General features: G+C 40.9%; 1 protein-coding gene across 2 annotated transcripts in view; it reads left to right on the top strand.

The window, feature by feature from the left end:
- Positions 1-2519: 2519 nt before the first annotated feature.
- setd7 (SET domain containing 7, histone lysine methyltransferase) overlaps positions 2520-21008 on the top strand; it is a 31205-nt gene continuing 12716 nt past the window's right edge. Inside the window, exons 1-4 of one of the 2 annotated variants that reach the window (XM_052039594.1) lie at positions 2520-2756; positions 3903-4032; positions 16822-17023; positions 17632-17821. In XM_052039594.1, coding sequence (XP_051895554.1) covers positions 2717-2756; positions 3903-4032; positions 16822-17023; positions 17632-17821 — 562 coding nt within the window. In that variant the 5' untranslated portion in view covers positions 2520-2716. The remainder of the gene's footprint in view (positions 2757-3902; positions 4033-16821; positions 17024-17631; positions 17822-21008) is intronic. The other variant, XM_052039601.1, reaches the window with a different exon arrangement.

Raw genomic sequence — 21008 nt, forward strand, 5'->3', positions numbered from 1 at the left:
GAAGTATGGACAGTCGTCTCCTCTCCAGCACCCACTATTTAAAGACATTGGGAGCTTGGGGTCAAGCCTTGGTTTACCTCTATCCAAGTTTTTAACAATTCTCCATCTTCATTAGTAGTGTTGCAGCCCTAGTTTTACTGTGGCTGTTAAAGTTACCATTGACAATACGCACTATATTTAGATGTGATGTTGTTCTTAAAAATTCAAATTTGTTATTGGGTGATTGATGTGATTGACCCCTCAGTTTATGAGGAGCACCAGAGACAGAGGCCACTGAGGTCGAGAAGAGTGCAGGAGAAACAGGCTACTGAGTTTAAAGGAAGAATGGGGGCAGAGGCTCCTGAATTCAAGATCAACATGGGAAATAAAATAATGATGCTCTCTCTTCCACTGCCATTGGCTGGAAAATTGTAACCCACTACCCCGCCTGTAGGTCATGGGGAGACTGCAAACTATTGATTCAGGCAGCACTGACGATTCCTGTGTGTTTTTTGGGGAGAGGTCTGGGGATTCTGTGCTTGTCATGGGCTGCAGGCAGCACAGCTGCTGGGGCTAAGGAAGAGCAATCGGAGGATGGCCTCGAAGAGGGTAAAAGACCATGACCGGTGAACAGATAAGACATCTTTATTAGTCACATGTACATTGAAACACACAGTGAAATACATCTTTTGCGTAGTGATTTGGGGGGCAGCCCTCAAGTGTCGCCACACTTCCGGTGCCAATATAGCATGCCCATAACTTCCTAACCCGTACGTCTTTGGAATGTGGGAGGAAACCGGAGCACCTGGAGGAAACCCACACAGATACAGGGAGAACGTACAAACTCCTTACAGACAGTGGCCGGATTTGAACCCGGGTCGCTGGCGCTGTAAAGCATTACGCTAACCACTATGCTACCGTGCCTGCCAGCTTCACTCTCAGAGGGAGGGAATTGTTGACAGCTGGGAGTCAGGAGGGGTGGGGGGAGCTGGGGAATTGAGAGGTAACGGAATATGGAAGGGACTAAGATGGAAGGAGATGAAGGGAAGGAGAGGGAATGGAGAGGGAGGGAAACTGAGGGAAGGGGGGAAGACTGAGGTAGGGCAACTGAAGGAGGGAGGGGATCAGGTGGAGAGTGTGATGGAAGGGAGATGTGGAAAAGGGTATGGGCAAGACTGTGTGTTTGTGTCCATGTGCGTTTGTTTGCTGAGTGTATGTGACTTTGTCAGTAGAGCCCCGTCTCCATTTATATTAGACCTCCTTGCCATTGGATCAAGATTACTCTGCAAGACGATATGGTTACCCTTGATCCCAAGCAAACTACCTAAGAAGAAGAGACACATGGTATCCCATTATTGCCGATGCTACCTCCACAGGTAGGTCTGATTTTACTGCTATACAGTTCATGAAGTTTTTGTTTTCATTGACCAGCTTCAGCCCAGATTTTGTGACCTATTGCTGTTTGACTATTTATGAGTCTATTGTAGGCAAGTTGTTTGACTGAGGAGAAGCCCTTGGCATTGAAAGAAATGTGGTCAATGCCAGCCCTGAGATGGGCCCACTTTCGGGGTGACTTTGGTGTCAGTTTTGCCGCTAAGGCATGTTCAGTTGTTGTAAGCTTACTTGGAGAATTGTGATAAGAGTCATAAATTCATACAGGATGGAAACAGCTCCTTCAGCCCACCATGTCCATTCCATACATTAAGTACCCATCTATACTAATTGCATTTATTAGCATTTGGTCCGTAGCCTTCTAAGCTATGGCAACTCAAGTACTTGTCTAGATACAACTGTTGTGAGAGTCTCTCCCTCTATCATCCCCTAAGGCATGTTCAGTAGGATCAATCGGTCAAAAAGACCCCCAATGCAATGTGGACACTCCTGCTGTAACTCCCACTCAAGAAGGGTGCAGCCTATGCAAAGGACCTACAGGCAAGTCTCGAGTATAATGCCATCTCCACCAAGATCATTTGCTTTCAGTGTGTGAGAGGATGTAGCCTATGTGGTATGATCATAGAAAATAACAGATTGCCCAAAGTGTGTAATGTATTAGGAACGTAGTTTCATTAAAAACTTGCCTGTGTTTGTATGAATGTATTTTTCTATCAAAATACTTTGTATGAAATAAAGTATTTTTATACCAAAAACAAGCATCTTTGGGCACTGCTATGTTCCAGATTGTTGAACAGCGTGTGCGAATAATCTGCAGTTTAGTGAAGGGCAGCAGGCCCAGTGGCAGGAGACAGAATTGAAGTGATGGAATTGGTAGGGAGCAATTTTAAAACATAGTGCAAGGGGAGTACAATATAGTCAAAAACATTGTACCAGGGTGTGATACTAGGGGAAGGGCAAGAAGATGAGGACACTTCCCCAGTCTCCTTTTTTAGATTGTGTGTATATATAACTGTTACCCCGATTCACCAGCTTGAGTAAATGGGTTGGTGATGATTCTTGTTTTGCTTTATTGCACAGTATTCCGAGAGGAGGGGGTGGGGTGGCTGCAGCTGTCAATCAAAGAAGGAGCTGGGGATGATGTCAGAGGAAAGAAAGAGGCTGCGGCTGTCAATCAAAGGAGCAGCAGCAGGGGGATGATGTCAGCGGCTGATTTCTGTTTCGGCAGCAGCGCCACCGAGAACTCGCAGAATCGCGGGGCAGAGTTAGAAGCCAAGCTTGCACACGGAGAGCAGCCTTAGTGGCTGAGGTGTTCTCCAAGCAACCGGCAGCTGCACTCAGTGCAATGGACAGTGACGACGACAATGTGGAGGAGACGGTGGAAGGTGAGCGTCCGTGCATTGTTGCTTGCAGTGCCAATGTGGCCACTCTGTGTGGGGTGTGGAGGGGGGGAAGGCAGCGGCCCAGCGACCGAGTATGCTGAAACAACCCGGGCAAAAGGGAGGGGCAGTGCGGTGCAGAGCCGCAAAATTGCGCGTTTAAAACAAAAAAAAGGAATAAAATGTTTTATTTTGTGCATTGTTTTTTGAAAAAATTGCAAATTGTTTTAGCCTGACGAAAATAAGAAATCACATGCACGCGCAGTTAATTATTTTTACTTTTCAATCTAATTTTGAAAAGTTTGTTTAATCGTTTAATCTCCGAGTTTATTTACATTGATGAAAGGTACGACGATGGATTCTGTAACTACTGTAACTTGGTGCCCATCATAACAACACTCGAAAAATGTGCTTTTAAAAATAGCTAAAAGAACATTTAAAAAAATCTGGATCAGAAACTATCCTGAATTTGCGAGAAACAATATATATTTTATTTTTGAAGTGTAATTGTCTTAATTAAGAAAAAATAGGACTATTTTAATAGTTATGTAACCTGGATTATTGTGATGCAGCCAATATTCGGTGCAACATGAAAGCCCTCGTGTTATGGTAGGGAATGTGTTACAATTTGTTGCTCATTCACTGTCGAGCTAAGCGAGAGCAGGGAAACTTTCTATTACATTTACAATGATGTAATCTTTCGATCGTAATGTTTTATTAGATGACCTTTTGAGAGAAGGGAGGTGATTGTCAATATTACCCATTTGACATTCCATTGCTTGCATTGATGTACAGAGGAATTGATTATATGAAGATACAAGCGTTTCCCAATTGAGATGTTACTGTGGGACTCGCAACAAAGGGAAAATAAATTCTCCACCGCCGTAACATTGAAAGCTCAGCTGTTGTTTTCACTCGTGATAAACAATCCAATCAGAAAAATCTCCTCCCTCCTCCTCCAACCCGGGCTGTCACGGATGAGAAATCAGTCGTTGTTCTTGAGCAAATGCCTTCTTTCTGATAAAGTGAATATGCTTCTTGATGTTTAGTCAGTAACAATTATTTGGTCAAATAATGAATGCAATGATGGATTTAAAACGATGAATACTACTTTTGCAGAGGTTCAGTAAGTTTAAAATGTTCCTATTGTAGGTCCCCTGGATGAAGATAACCAGCCACATGGGTTCTGTAAAGTTACCTATTCCTCTAGTGACAGATTTGAAGGGCATTTTATACATGGTGAGAAGAATGGTCCCGGGAAGTTCTATTTTTTTGATGGCAGGTAAAACACTAGACCATCAATTTTAAACTTTTGTTTATTTATGTTTACTCCATTAGAGAGATTTTGTTTTTAACCTGAGTGAGGAAGTTCTTTGTCATCTTATTACTGGGAATGTTTACAATGGTGTGAACTGTATAAATGGGAAAAAGATGTTCCATGCTTTTTCAACCATTGCCATTAGATTTGGTGCCAACAGACTTGATGATTAATGGACTATCATTGCAGGTGGCTCACGGTTCAGTTGGATCTATGCTGGATATTTTATTCCAATTTAGTTTGGTTGTAGGTATTTGCTTATCATACCCCTCAATTCTTCCTTGGGAACAATGCCTAGATTAAAAATACTGAAAAATAATGTTATTTTTATATGTACATGTGTGTGTGTACATGTATATTGCAACACATGTTCGGCTCATCATGATGTCGATTCATGATAGTTGGATTATATATTCTTTTACTGTTGAGGATGATCTGTTTTCCCTGGTTCATTTTCATAGAGTTAATCTGTTAAAAAAAAATATGAATTTTTTCCACAGTTGCCTTGCTGACTTTGTTTTGTATTGTGAAGTCTCCATTGGGGATACAAGTCTTTTTATGGGCCCACAGCCAGTATAATGAAGCAAAATTTTATACTTGTTTTCTTGTAAACATAATATCCCTTCATAACTTAAAAGGAAGGCATGATTAAACTCTGATGTTTAGGGGAAGGTAAGTCTTTAAAATTTTGAAAAAAAAAATAAGTTACCAAAGCAATATTTAAGTTATATTGAATAAATTTGGGTCAAAGATACAGAAACTGAGTAAATGGTAATATAATCAAATCATATATTTTAATATCCACCTCTTAGACTCCCTGTTTTCACTACACTTTTTGTCAACTTTTTCTGTATATGAATTCCATGTCACCATTTAGAGTAGGTTTCTGATGTAAACCAATCACTCAGTTATCTGGTCTCTGCATTGCCACAAATTATTCCCACTACTTTGTCAAGTTTTTCCATCTGAAATATTTCACTATAAATTGATATTTTAAATCCCAAGTTGAGGAATTAAACAGGAATTCTTAAAATATTCATAGAAATACAGATGTCATAATAACATTATCACACTTATCCCTTGAAATTTTAATATATTGATTTAAAATTCCTAGCATTTCTGAAATGTTTGGGCTTGGACCTTTGCTGAGAGCTGTACTTGCAAATGGAATTTGGCTGTGCAGTCCAAGCATGTGTAGTTGTATTTAATTTCAAAGTGCATCAGTGCATTCAACCAATTGCACTGATGGGGTCTTTTTCTTTTGCTTCCAGCACTTTTTAAGTAATTCTGGGGAAAGTGGACAGATTTCAAACCTTAAGGAAAAATTTATCTTGGTCCAGAATTTCTTAAGTTTGAGAAGTTGCCCATGCTTTCTGCTTGTTTAGCAAATAAACCTGTTCTGTCTTGATTGTAGCAGCAACAACTTGATTCCTGAAACCAGCTCTGAACTGATCAACAAAGCCCTGCACAGCGCAGGATGTTCAAGTTGTAAGTGGCACAACATCCCTGGCGGAACTTGGTGTCGAATTTGTCAAGTAGTTTGAAATTTTGTAAATATCTCTGATCACATTCATAAACTATTAAGAATTAAACATATTAACATTTTTAAGTTCCAAAAAATATTAAAACTCTTAAAAGCACTGGAAAACAATATAATTCACTACATCATTTAAATTACCTGAAGTTTCTGCTCTTTTGAAATAGAGTTGCTGAACTTGGCAGTCTGGGTGGGCAGCTTTGCAAGTTTAACAGTGGCAATGAGTTGCCAGGGACTTGGTGTTCATGTAGTCCTACACAAAATCGAAAGTAACCTTTTTGTGTAAAAATTTCAGAACATTTTGTTGACATTTATTTGAGAGAGAAATTATAGCACTGTGGCATCATTTGTGTTCCAAAATCTTCCAAAGTTTTCAACTGAGTCATCATTCAAAAAATACCAGCTGATGAGGAGAGTCAACTACCTGACTTATTTATATTGATAATTTAATGATATTGTTGACACCCGTGAAAGAGATTCCAATTTTTAAACCAGATGAGATAAAAGGGAAGGATCATGCACATGGGATTGAGAGTTTTGCTGAGGATGGATAAAGTAAATGGATAGAGAGAGAGTTTCTTCATAATTGTGTTTCATTTGTATGAAAAAGCTATTGATTTTTGAGAGCAGATAATTCACCTTCGAGGGAAGCGGAAGAGAAGGAAACAAGCTGAGGAAAGGAAGTTCTACACTACTCCCCCGGTTTGTGGGGGAGTAGTGGCAGAAGTAATAATAATCAGATCAACAGGCATTAATTAAACCGACTCATTTGATAAGCAAAAAGGTGGTGCAATCAATAGAAAATAAAATCAAGTGGTGTGCAAATGGGCAATCATCCTATCGGTTTCCTACAGATCGGTCCAAGCCAAAATTATCTCAAGGTGTTCCATTTGGAACAGTTGAAACTGGGGGCTGAAGCTGTGTGATATCATGCTCCTGACTTGCCAAAGAAACGTGTATTGGTGAGCATGCCTGGTAACTGGGGTCACAGATCTTTAGTGCCATTACTCTCAAAGTCACCTTTATTCCAAATGGGATAATTTTAATTTTATCCATATGCTTCTATTAGTAATGGTTTACGAGCTGAGAGACAAATGAAGGGAGTAGCTGACCTTCTGAGCTACTAAGTCGACAATCATTAGTTTTTATCAATCTTGCTGATTGTCTGGATGGTGCTATTTAATTTAAAAAAAATGCTATTCTCAGGCCATATAAATAGTAGAAGTGAAAACTCAAAGAATTCTTTTGATATCTCAGTATTATTTAGTTTATAAATCATGGCAGATGTAATATGGACAGGGAATACTTGCCTTCAAACTAAAATAAAGTGGTGTTTCCTTTATGGTATGATTCAGCTGCTGAAATTCTGAATCAGAAATAGAATGTCTGAGGGAGGCTGAGATGAGAAAAAAGTTCATTGACTCTACAGGTAAAATGTTCGTGTTCATGTGCAGCAGATTAGAAAAGGCATAGAGTGATAAATTAAGGAAGTATAAAACATACAAAGATCTCTCATTTCTATCATGCCATTCATCAGCTTGGGACATTCCAAAGTGCTTCACAGCCAATGATTTCATTCTGAAGGGCAGTGACTTGTGGAAAACACTGCAAACTTCCACCCACAGCAGTTAATTGAAGACACAATTAGCTGTGCGTGGTGATGTTGTAGGATGAATATTCAATCTAGACAGCAACAGTGCCGTGGAAACTTTCCCACCCACCACAGAGGGCAGACAGGGCTTCAGTTTATCACTAGTTCTGAAAGTGGCACCTTCAACACTTGAGCATTCACTTGGAGTATTGGAATTTATGTTCAAGTCTCTGGAGTAGAATTTGAGTCAACTGAAATTGATGGGAATGCTTCCAACTGAGCAATGGCAGGGATTGTTTTTTAAAGTAGTTGGTGCACAAGATATTTAGAAGTGTACAGTACTGTTAATTGACTGCATTATTTTGTTTGCCACTTTGGAAACTTTTCTAAAATCCACATTGGGAGGTGTGCCAGGAGTATAAATGGAATGGAGAGTGTGTAACTCCAAATTACAAGCTAAGGGAACATGGGAATCTGGCAGAAGAATATTGAGTTGACATTCAAGAGTTCTGGCCACTCTGAGGGAGTGCTACTCCTTTGCACCAACCCACTCACCTGGATTGTAGGAACGTTGGCAATTGAAGGTATTGAATGTTTTGCACTAAGAGCAGATTTCAAGAAAGAGCTTCATATGAATTGGAATAGGATTGCTTGATTAGTGGCATAAAGCCCTTGAACGGCTGGGATCACATGTTCAGAGGTCTTAAAAGGATCTATGTAAGTATGAGATTGGATGCCTCACTTGGTTGAGCAGCAAGCCAGCCATCTAAACTGCCTGGGTGAGACTGGAGGAAGGCAGTCAAGCAGAAGTCAGAATGTTGTGACAAGGCAGAGTACATGCAAACTAGTGCTGATCTTTTGGATATCCAGAGAGCCATCTTAGCTTATAAGAAAGAAGACTGCCTGTTTTGAGGTCTTGGTAGTAGCCTGGAATCCTTGCCTTGGATGAAAAGGGGAGAAGAATAATTAAACAAAACTGTTGTTTCATATTTACAACTTTTTGTAGATAATCTCCAGTTGTAGCTACTTTTAGGTTCAGATCTGTCAAATGTGATATTTATACCCTGCTGGCACTATATAAATAAACAGTACTGTGCCATTTAGTGTTTGGAACAGTGAAACTAGGAGCTCTGCAGTGCTTGTTTGTTTCCAAGAGAATTACATAATCGTGAAGGTCAAATACTTAAACTGGTCTCTACTCAAACATTTTGAGATCAATCCAATAATTTTTATTTTCATTTTCATCTAATGTTGCTCTTCATTATCACTTTCAGGACAGTGTGTTTGTAAATTTTTCTTACTTTTATCCAGTCAGATTCTTGGGGCAAGATCTCTTGCAGAGTAACTGGTATTTGCTCCCCTGCAATAGTGAACAAAATAATTGTTGTTTATCCTCACTTCTGCGGATCCAATCATTAGTGCCTTTGCACAAATAACCATAACATTGTTCTGGTCTGCAAAGTAAATATGAAATCGACAGCAGCATTTCACACTTTAGAATTTGTACTATATTGGAAGAGGTCCACTTTGCCAAATATGCAGTGCAATACACCATACAAAGGGGTATAGTTAGGGTGACTGATGTACTATTGATATGGAGACATGAATTCAAATCCCACCGTAGTGCTGAGGAATTTAAATTCAAGAATTTAAACAATTCTGGTGGGGGAAGGGAGCAGTGGTGGGAAATGCTAGTATCAGTAATAGAACATAGAAAAACTACAGCACAATTCAGGCCCTTTGGCCCACAAAGCTGTGCCGAACATGTCCCTACCCTAGAAATTACTAGGCTTACCCATAGCCCTCTATTTTACTCAGCTCCATGTACCTATCTAAAAGTCTCTTGAAAGACCCTATCGTATCCGCCTCCACCACCATTTCCAGCAGCCCATTCCACGCACTCACCACTCTCTGAGTAAAAAAACTTACCCCTGACATCTCTATATCTACTCCCCAGCACCTTAAACCTGTGTCCTCTTGTGGCCACCAATTCAGCCCTGGGGAAAAGCCTCTGACTATCTACCCTATTAATACTTCTCATCATCTTATACACCTCTATCAGGTCCCCCCTCATCCTCCGTCTCTCCAAGGAGAAAAGGCCGAGTTCCCTCAACCTGCTTTCATAAGGCATGCTCCGCATTCCAGGCAGCATCCTTGTAAATCTCCTCTGCACCCTCTGGTGACCACAAAACTACTGTAGTGCTCTGTTTAAAAAGCACATCTGCTCACTGACAGTACTTGAGAAGGAAATCTGCCATCCTTACCCAGTGTGGACTGTTTGTGACATAGACCCATAACTGAAAAGAAATTGTCATCCCTTCCCCTGTTCATACCCAATTTACAGAAGTAAGTGGTGCAGTATATTAACTGCTTTATTTTGTTTGCTCCTGGTGCGTATTTTCTGAAATCCACTTTGGGTTTTTAAAAGCTGGAGATGTAGGCCTAGAAATTCTTAAAACAAAAGGTCCTGAGCAGTTTGAAAATTAGCTTATCCAAGACTGAACCGATATAGGTTCCTGGGTACAAGAGCATAGTGAAAAAATTGACTCGGAAGTTTCAGCAGCAATTTAATTTGCCCCAGCACTTTTGTAATATAAAACTTCCCCAAATTATGTAAACAGTAGTGCAGTGTGAAAAATATGATTCCTTGGAGATTTTATACCTTGTTGATCTGAAAATGACAGGTTTTATACTCATGGAACATCCAGGTTTTAGAACATAACAGCTCAGTATATATCAAGAGAGAGGATATGTTGGAGCTGTTAGAAAATATCAGGACAGATAAGTCCCTGGGGCCTGACGGAATATTCCCCAGGCTGCTTCGGGAGGCGAGGGAGGAGATTGCTGAACCGTTGGCTAGGATCTTTGAGTCCTCGTTGTCCATGGGGATGGTACCGGAGGATTGGAGGGCGGCGAATGTTGTCCCCTTATTCAAAAAAGGTAGTAGGGATAGTCCAGGGAATTACAGACCAGTGAGCCTTACGTCTGTGGTGGGTAAGCTGCTAGAAAGGATTCTAAGAGATAAGATCTACAATCATTTAGAGAATCATGGACTGATTAGGAACAGCCAGCATGGATTTGTGAAGGGAAGATCTTGCCTCACTCGCCTGATAGGGTTCTTTGAGGAGGTGACCAGGAAGATTGATGAGGGTAGTGCAGTAGATGTGGTCTACATGGATTTTAGTAAGGCGTTTGACAAGGTTCCACATGGTAGGCTTCTTCAGAAGGTCAGAGGCCAAGGGATCCAGGGAGGCTTGGCCATTTGGATTCAGAATTGGCTTGCCTGTAGAAAGCAGAGGGTTGTGGTGGAGGGAGTGCATTCAGATTGGAGGGCTGTGACTAGTGGTGTCCCATAGGGATCATTTCTGGGACCTCTACCTTTTGTGATATTAATGACTCAGATGAGGGGGTGGAAGGGTGGGTTAGCAAGTTTGCAGATGACACAAAGATTGGTGGTGGTGTGGATAGTGTGGAGGGCTGTCGAAGCTTACAGAGGGATATTGATAGGATGCAGAGCTGGGCTGAGAAGTGGCAGATGGAGTTCAATCTGGAGAAGTGTGAGGTGGTATACTTTGGAAGGACAAACTCCAAGGTAGAATACCAGGTAATTGGCAGGATTCTGGGCAGTGTAGAGGAGCAGAGGGATCTGGGGGTTCATATCCACAGACAACTGAAAGTTGCCACACAGGTGGATAGGGTAGTTAAGAAAGCTTATGGGATGTTAGCTTTTATAAGTCGTGGGATCGAGTTTAAGAGCCGTGAAGTAATGACGCAGCTTTACAAAACAATGGTTAGACCACACTTGGAGTACTGTGTCCAGTTCTGGTCGCCTCATTATAGGAAGGATGTGGAGGCGTTGGAAAGGGTGCAGAGGAGATTTACTAGGATGCTGCCTGGATTAGAATATGGATTATGAGGAGAGACTAAAGGAGCAAGGGCTTTACTCATTGGAGAGGAGGAGGATGAGAGGAGACATGATAGAGGTATACAAAATATTAAGAGGAATAGATAGAGTAGACAGACAGTGCCTCTTTCCCAGGGCACCAATGCTAAATACAAGAGGGCATGGCTTTAAGGTAATGGGTGGGAAGTTCAAGGGAGACGTCAGAGGGAGGTTTTTCACCCAGAGAGTGGTTGGTGCGTGGAACGTGCTGCCAGGGGTGGTGGTGGAGGCTGATACATTGGTCAAGTTCAAGAGATTGTTAGATAAGCATATGGAGGAATTTAAGATAGAGGGATATGTAGGAGGAAGGGGTTAGATAGATCTTAGAGCAGGATAAAATGTCAGCACAACATGGTGGGCTGAAGGGCCTGTATTGTTCTGTATTGTTCTATGGTATAGGCCCTTTGGCCCACCATGTTGTGCTGACATTTTATCCTGCTCTAAGATCTACCTAACCTTTCCCTCCCACATAGCCACCCATTTCTCTATCATTCATGTGGCTATCTAAGAGTCTCTTGAATGTCCCTAATGTATCTGCCTCCACAACCTCTGCTGGCATTGCGTTCCACGCACCCATCACTCTGTGTTTAAAAAAAACTTACCACTGACATCCCCCTTGTATCTTCCTCCAATCACCTTAAAATTATGCCCCCTCGTGTTAGCCATTGTCACCCTGGGGAAAAAATCTCTGACTGTCCACTTGATCTATGCCTCTTATCTTGTACACCTCTATCAAGTCATCTCTCATCCTCCTCTCCAAAGAGAAAAGCCCTAGCTCACTCAACCTGTCCTCGTAAGACATGCTGTCCAATCCAGGCAGCATCCTGGTAAATCTCCTCTGCACCCTCTCTAAAGCTTCCACATCCTTCCTATAATGAGGCGACCAGAACTGAACACAATACTCCAAGTGCGTTCTAACCAGGGTTCTATAGAGCTGCAACGTTAAATGACTCCCTTTATCCCTGGGACCATGCTAATGAAAGGGCCAACACTCAAAATGCATTCTTACTCTTTGTTGAGACCTGTAACATCCTGTGATCTTCAATGTAGTTACATGTGCTTGGCATGCTTGTGTTACTCTCCTTTTTATCCTGTCGATCATCTAGGCTGCTACTGCTGATCTCTGCCACATCTTTCAGTTTGCTCTTCATTTTTGCAATTCATAGACTGCATTTCTGACTGTAGCCTTGGAAGGTGTCAATAGTCCACACACCTGTGCGCACTGCTCTTCAGCAGTGCGTTCCTCAAAGCACTCTCTTCCATCGTTGCAACATCCATTCATTCAGCAGCAATATTCCCCATAGCTGGAAAAATGTTGCATGTATTGTGGCACATCCCTTTATGAGTGACCTACAGGTCATCTAAACTCCTTACTCAAGGTAGAGAACGCTTCATCTATTTTGCTTTCAGCATGCATGAGCTGAAACCAGGCTCTTCCAAGAAGCAAGCATTGTACGTAAGAGTCCAAATCCTAGCAGATGTGAGGACTTGAGAATAGAGAATGCCACGCTGAAACTAACATAGTATGGCATTGCACAGGGGAACCCAACAATGCAGTTCAGTGAATCTTGTAATCTTGGCCTTTATGCAACTTTCACAAACAGGTTTCAGTTGATCTGCCATATGGTTTTAATACCATTAAAAGATAGTAAAACAATTTCTGTCCTCTAACCCTCAGTCGCCTTTTTCCAGCTGGTGACCAAAATTGGTATCTACAGTGATCCAAATAATTTTTTTCCCCGAAGAACAATGGCTGACTGTAATGCTTCAGAAAGTGTTTACTGCACAAGAGATTGAATAAAAAATTTGTGGCTAGTATTGGGAAGTAATAAGGTGATATGAAATTTAGTACTTTTGGGTGACTAGGTTATAGAGTTTCTTTTGTATATCTTGCCAGTTTAATCAACAGGTGGATAAAATCCCAAAAGTAGAATTATATCTTGAACCAATCTCTTGGGCTCCTCAATGTACTCTTCATGTTAAATTATTTGCAATTTATATACTTAAAATAGGTGCAAAAGCAAAATAATATCTTTTGTATCAGAATCTTACCTATTTATTGGTTACCTGCTTTATGTGGACTGCTCACCCTCCTCGCTCTGGTTTCCCCCAGTGTTATTCATGGCACCCTTCTATCTCATCCACGTGCTGCCCATTGGTAATGTCATCTGAAAACACTGTTTCTCTTTCCACTTAGTTTTGTCTCACTGACACCTGATTTTTACCCTTCAACAGTCGGAATGCTTTCTGGATTCCAGTACTGATGGGGCAGAAGTTTCCTCCTCAAACACCAGGAAGACCAAAGCTTGGGTTGTCTTCACAAATTCTGGCCCTCTCTGAAACGGATGGACTATTTACAGGACTGATATCACTCAGATTTTTTGGATTTCATATACATGCTATCATTAAAAGCATGTATTTTTACCTCCATTAATGAGCTTGACTCTACCCTGTCTCAGTTTATTTATACTGAAACCTACATCCATTCCTCTGTTACTTCTCACACTTGACACTTCCAAGGCATTCCCTTGTTTAACCTTCTAGACACTAAGGTCATCCAAAATGCTGCTTGTATTTTAACTTGAAATAAGTCCTACCCACCTATCACCCCTGTGCTGCTGAGCTACACTGAATCCCAATTAAGTAACTCTTCATATTCTTTTAACTTTAAATTTACATCCTTATTTTCAAACCTCTCCATTTAGTCATCCCTCTGTTATTTCTTCTGGCATTAAAACCCTCATGTGAGCTCCTCTAACTTTTGTCTCTTAACCTTCCCCAAATTTAATTATTCCTTTATTGGGGCTCGTGCTATCAATTGCCAAGGTATTCAGCTCTGGAATCCTGTCCCTAAACCTCCCTGTCTTTGTCTCACTTCCCTTGACCAAGCTTTTTGTTCATCTACTCTAATATTTCCTTTATATGATTTAGTGTCATATTTTATTTGAATACACTGCTGTGAAGTGTAGTACCCTGGGATCAGTACATCAAAGGTACTTTATAAATACAAGTTATCTTGTTGCGGTTAAATTGTTGGCATCTTTCTGCCGTGATAAATGCCTCAGAATTCATGGTTCCTCAGTCTCCAGTCTTGTTACTGTTTCTAGTTTTCTTTTGCTGATGGATCTTCCAACACCTAGACTGTGATCTTTGGGTGGAGATGAGAGAAACATAAACTGATGGAACTTTTCAGTGCAGATTACTGTTGTTGTTCTCATCTTCCTTCCCTCTACTTTGTAGACGGATGAACTTCTTCCAAATAATTTCCCTATAGCTCTGTCTCTGCTGCTTGTGCAGAAACTGTTCCCACGTTGTCCTGTGTGAGAGCACAAGCCAAAGGGATTAATTTGCACAGACTAGATTTGCTAATTTGCACAGACTAGATTTGCAATCCTTTGATTCTAAAAGATTGTGGGAGGTCTGATTTTTGAAGAAAGTTGGCTGGGGAGCTAAAGAGCTTTTCCAGTGGTGGTGGTGGAGGGGTATGTTTGGTGGGGGGGGGGGGGGTGCAGGTGCGGGTGGGTGGGTGAAAGTGGCAAAAAGAGCCCAAAACAAGATAATGTGATCATAATATTAAAACCAGGCCATTCAAGGGTGGTGTCACAAAGGTTGGTTGAAATTTGGAATAGTTGAGCCCTAAAGACTTTGGAAGCCATATCATTGGAGATGAGTAATATCTTGTTAAAGATATTAAACATTATGGAATCAAGGCAAGAAGATAGAATTAAAGTATGGATTGCCTGTGGTACAGTTGAATAACAGGGTGTTTGATGACCTAATCTTGTTCCTCAGTTCTTGCTCTGTGCAAATTGATTCCAGGTAGTTCAGATGGATTTCAATGGGCAGGCAGCAGAGCTTGAGGCCATCTTTCCAGATTAAGAGCCATCCTGGTGTTGGGAGTTTAGCACCAAGCACCAGTCAATCACACAACCTTAATCGCGGACGGTGCCACCATTGCTGTTGTATTCTGATTTAATGACAGTCTGGGATGACTTTAGCCATCAGTGGGAGTGGCCTACTGCTTGCACCTTTTTAGGGTGTGAACACAAACACAATTAGGGGTTTGCTCACATTGCAATAACATCCTGGTACAATGTACTACTAATGTCGATGTCTGCTCCTTTCTTCCCCTCCCCTCAATGCCCTTGTGAAAAGGTGCACTAAAAGTTAGTTATTACAGAAACTAACCTGGCCTCCTCAGGACTTTGGTGCTGCACAAGCAGATTTTTCTGGACTGTTGGATGTTACTCTTATTAATCCAGCAACACACTTTGAATACACACTTTTAGATGTTATGTGGAGTATAATAAATTTTCCAGTGAACCCAGTGACTTAAAGGGAAATGGGGCCCCGATGTGTATAATGTGAAACTGAGCCCTGGTGAGTTTAAGGGAAAACATGAAACGGGGCCCTGACATGAATAAAAGGAACAGGGGTAACAGGGTCCTAGTGTATTTGAAGGGAGCGTGGGAAACTGGGCCACAGAAAGTTTAAAGGGATGACTGGAAACAGCACTAAGTGAGCTGGATGCTGAACCATCAGGATTTCCAAACAATGGTTAAGCATGCTTTCTGAAGCAATGTCATGGGAATTTTTCTATTTGACCATGGAAGTTGTCACAGTTGACAGCTTTCCTTTCCGCATTCAATGGCTACTTCTGATGGGTCAGCAGGCGGTAACAGGGGAAGGAACCCTGACCATTTTGTCTCCATCTGCTCTATAATGTGGCTTTTGAAGGCTACTGATTGTGGTTGAGATTAATTATTTCAGGACAGATTAGGGTTGATTCTTTCATGGGTTTAAAAATTCATTCATGTTGTGTTTTGCATTCATCAGCAGAAGCATGATAGCAGGTGTCATCCTTGGAATTTATAAAAGCTACTTGTGATAGATTTCCCCAAATCATTTTAGAACTGGTGAAGAACTGTAGAATGGAATAGATTGCTTCTATGCAGTAAATACTCTTTATTTATTGTGGGGTTTTAAAAAATATATATATAAAAAACTTTTTTCTGCTGAGATAAGATTGCTATGATAGAAAGTGTATCAGTTAAGAGGATCCAGAGTGACTGAGGATGTTTATGGTGGAAAATCCTATGGACAAAGTGCCATGATATTCTTTGTGACTCCATTGTCTTTCTTTAAAAGTGTGCCAGGGGAACTTTTACATCCATCTAAAACTATAGATAGAGCGTGGGTTTATTATCCCATCTGAAATTGGTACCAGCAACAGTTCCTTTAGCACTGTACTGGAATGTCACCCTATTTTTTTTCTGTCTCCTGCCTGGAGCAGGACTTGAACCCATAATGTTGTGATATAGAGGCAAGAGTACTGCCCCCTGCCCCACAGCTGTCACCAGAAACTGAAATTTGTCCTTTCTCTATTTCACTTCCTAATAATGGATTTTGAGATTTTGACCTCATGACCTCATTACCACTTACCGATTTCTGGTTCGGAACCAATTTTGTGTATAATTAGTTGCAACTAACTCTGAAAAGCATAAGTGGTAGCCCTTGGGGAAGAGAAATCAGTCATTTCAAAAATGTCCATGTCTACAGCCAATAACGATTATTCATAACCCAGATGAATATTTGATATAAATCCATCAACTGTTCTTGTAGTCAAAACCGGTCTCTTAGGAGGGAAAATGTGTTTCATTATGCATTCTTTTTATTATTTAGCACATTGGAAGGAAACTGCGTTGATGATGCTTTGCAAGGACAAGCTGTATACACCTATGAGGATGGGAGCAGCCTTCATGGTACCTACATTGATGGAGAATTGAATGGCATTGCTCAGGAATACAACTCGGAGGGACAGATGACCTTCAGGGGTCAGTACAGGGACAATGTTCGATGGGGTGTTTGCTGGATGTATTTTTCGGTAAGTTTCAGTTGAATGGCCAGTATGCTTTAAATCCCCTAATTGATCTTGTTGAATTGCCAAAGGAGCAGATTAGTTTTTTTGGGTCTCAATACTCTAAAGTAGAAAGAAAAATTAACTCTAATTCTCACTTTTAATTCCTGTAATATTACACTAACTGAAGTGTTTGAATATACCTGGTGAATACCTTGGATATCCCCAATGGTAAAATAGCTGATCAGTGCTCACTGTTTGTGTTTACATGTTGAGTAATTTGGGCAGAGTTCTGGATGACTAGTAGACCCAACAGGAATTGGTGTCTTCCGGCAAAAATGGGAGAAAACTTGGCAAAGCTAACTTTTTTATATAAAAGTTGGTCTGCAGTCTAGGTTCCATGGTCACAAATGGTTCCTTCAAATGGTTTCTCACACTGGCTAAGGACTTCATAGGGTGCTTCCATAACTTTTCCAGAAATGAGGCAGTTAAGTATAGACAACAAGCTTTGGTGACATTTCAGTGAAATGACATGGAAATGCATAAGGAACTCCGATATTACCAGCCTGAATATCTCTGCTTGGGCAAAAGTACAAAGTGCTGTCATACCTATGACCTGTTATCTTGTTTGACAGGATGGAGGCTGCCTTGTAGGCGAGGTGAACGAAGACGGTGAGATGACTGGTGATAAAATAGCTTACGTTTATCCGGAAGGCAGGATGGCATTGCTTGGAAAATTTGTTGATGGGGAGATTATTGAAGGACATCTGGCAACTCTGAAATGTGTAACTGAAGGGAAGCCTCAGTTTGAACTGGTACCAGATGGTAAGACTTATTGAATTCTGATTGCTTTTTCTTTCCCATCATGTAATCTAATAATGCCATATATGCTTCCAATAAACATCACATTTTTGGGAAATTCCAAGTGTTTATGAAAAGGCATTAAGGTCCAAATGTGACATTAAAATCTAAAACAATTTTAGTAGACGTGGAGATGTATTGTTGGCATTGGTTTATTATTGTCACTTCTACCGAGGTACAACGGAAAACTTGTCTTGCATACCGATCGTACAGATCGATGCATTACACAGTGCAGTTACATTGAATCAGTACAGAGTGCATTGAGGTAGTACAGGTAGAACAATAACAGTACAAAGTGTCACAGCTACAGAGGAAGTGCAGTGCAATAAGGTTCAAGGTCACAACAAGGTAGATTGTTTTTTTTTCCACTCCCATTATGCATTTCTTCTAAGCACACATGCTGGTAAGCATTGAGGGAAGAAAGGGGAAGATGTGCTAATTCCAAGCCTAATGATGATGATTAAGGAGAGAAGGAAAATGATGATAATGATGGTTTGTCCCATGATGTCAATGACAATAGCCTTTGATTTTCTTCCTCCAATTAATACAGTTGATAGGTTTTCATGAGCAGTATTTTCCCACCCAAACCACAAGATGACAAATTGACACAAGGGCTGCTTTTTCCATGATTACTGTCTTACTCACACACTTCTTCCCTCAGGTTTACTTATTGATTGTGTCCTAGTCTTCTCAAGTTCCAAGCTGCTATATTTATGTGGTTTGTTTATTATGACTTTAACTCTTAAGTGGGATGAATGAGTTGAAGCAGTATTGTTTAGGACATCTGTAAGGACCTCCTTATTTACTACTGTGGTATGAGAAATGTGGTCCTAAAGAGGGCTGCTGATGGACTGCCAGGCTCCCAATGTTTCCATCTGATGTCGAGCAATCTTTTACACTGAGTCACTTGTTTGCAACTGCAGCCCCCAATGAACTTGCCACTATTGCTTCGCACTTGGCCCTTATCCTTTGATAATGGGCTGAATTCCTGTTGCTCCAGTTCATCAGCCCAGGAGTTACCCAGTTTAACCTGTGAGCTGAAGAGGTTGTCTGGGTGTGAGAGTTTTTTATAAAAAGTTGAAACAGAGTGGTGTCTGTAATATTGGAGATCAGAAGTGGGAATCCTTTTACAAGGGATTAAGCTGACTTCCTAGCCAAAGGGTTGTAATGCGTTAAGGGAGGAGGAAGTGCTGTGGTCACTGTGTGTAATGGAATTGTAAGCTTATTTTTTTTTGAAAACAAACTTAATATCATTAAGAATAACCAGCCTATTTCTTCTGTTTAAATTACCACAGTCTTCCCGTGCTCTTCACCATTTGGAAGGGAATTTGTTAATATATGGTTTTGTATTATTGTAACATCCTGGAATTTGCATGGCACAGGAGGAGGCCATTTGGCCTATCCTGTTGATGTTGGTCAAAAATGGACTCTTGGTTAATCCCACTTCCTAGTTTGGTCCATGGTCTTCTTGGTTATGGCTCTTCAACTGCTCATATTGGAAGGCAGGAATTGAGAAACTCAGCACAATTGCCCTCCACAGTGAATTCATTGAAAATTGTGCCACGTAGTCACTGTAAAGAACCAGCCAATGTTTATTGTTTGATCCACGGCCATATCATTAAAATAGACCAACTAATCCAATTGTATGATTTCTTATTCCTACGCATTGTGATGTGTAAGGAACTTTAATTGGCAGGGACAGGAGGGATATTCATATTCTTCCTGATGTCAAGATTTATCATTTGTAGTAGATAAACCTCCCAAAACTGAGCATGGAAAAAGCAGCTTCCAAATAAACCATTTGGTAGTTTAAATTTTAGAAATTTTAAATCCAATTGCTTGCATGCCAACTAGCATTGAAAACAGGAGGCACATTTCTTAAAACCATCATTTTATTCTAATGGGACTAGTAATGAAATAATTACTACAGCAGCATAAAGTGATCAGCTTAGTTAACTTGGTTGCCAGTGGGAGGTTAAAGAAATTCAACTGGAAAAGCTGGCATGGTTGTGTCAGAAGCATTGGACTGAGCTGTTCCAATTGTAGGAGGGCCTCGACAGGGTACGGCATGGTTTCTATTGTGTATGAATGCAAATTGTTGAAGATAGCAGAATATGTTGAGAAAAAGCACATGGGATTCTTGGTTTTACAACTCAAAGCATAAAGGCAAGGAAGTTTGTTAGGCTTTGGTTGGAATATTGTGTTAAATTCCACAGTTTGGAAAAGACCTATGGAGTACAAAGTATGATGATCAGAAGAAACTAATGTTGATTTCCAGAGGCTATTTGATAAAAATGGTCAAAACCATGCCCTGTTTTGATAGTGAATTAGAAAAAACATCTTCTATTGGAAGCAGACTCAGGAGGTGCCTTTAGTGTGATTGATTAGCAAAAGAACCAGAAGTAATGTGAACCAGAATAATGTTTAAGCAATGATCTGGAAACTACTGGCTGTAAGGACAAAGGAGGCAGATTCAACAAGAGCTTTCAAAAAGGAACTGGAAGTATGCATGCAGGTGGAAAATGATACACAGGAAAATAGATGGGGGGAACAGTTCAAAGAACCGACATAGAACAATACAGCGCAATACAGGCCCTTTGGCCCACCATGTTGTGCCAACCTTTAAACCACGCCTAAGACGGCACAAGATGGTGGGCCGAAGGGCCTGTTTTGTGCTGTATGGTTCTATGGACTATCTAACCCCTTCCTCCCACATGTCCCCCTATTTTAAATTCCTCCATATGCTTATCTAACAACCTCTTGAACTTGACCAATGTATCTGCCTCCACCACTACCCCAGGCAGCGCATTCCACACACCAACCACTCTCTGGGTGGAAAAACCACCTTCTGATATCTCCCTTGAACTTCCCACCCATTACTTTAAAGCCATGCCCTCTTGTATTGAGCATTGGTGCCCTGGGAAAGAGGCGCTGTCTGTCTACTCTATCTATTCCTCTTAATATTTTGTATACCTCTATCATGTCTCCTCTCATCCTCCTCCTCTCCAAAGAGTAAAGCCCTAGCTCCCTTAGTCTCTCCTCATAATCCATACTCTCCAATCCAGGCAGCATCCTGGTAAATCTCCACTGCACCCTTTTCAACGCTTCCACATCCTTCCTATAATGAGGTGACCAGAACTGGACACAGTAC

The sequence above is a fragment of the Pristis pectinata genome, chromosome 2 (assembly GCF_009764475.1).
Source record: "Pristis pectinata isolate sPriPec2 chromosome 2, sPriPec2.1.pri, whole genome shotgun sequence".
Taxonomy (NCBI): domain Eukaryota; kingdom Metazoa; phylum Chordata; class Chondrichthyes; order Rhinopristiformes; family Pristidae; genus Pristis; species Pristis pectinata.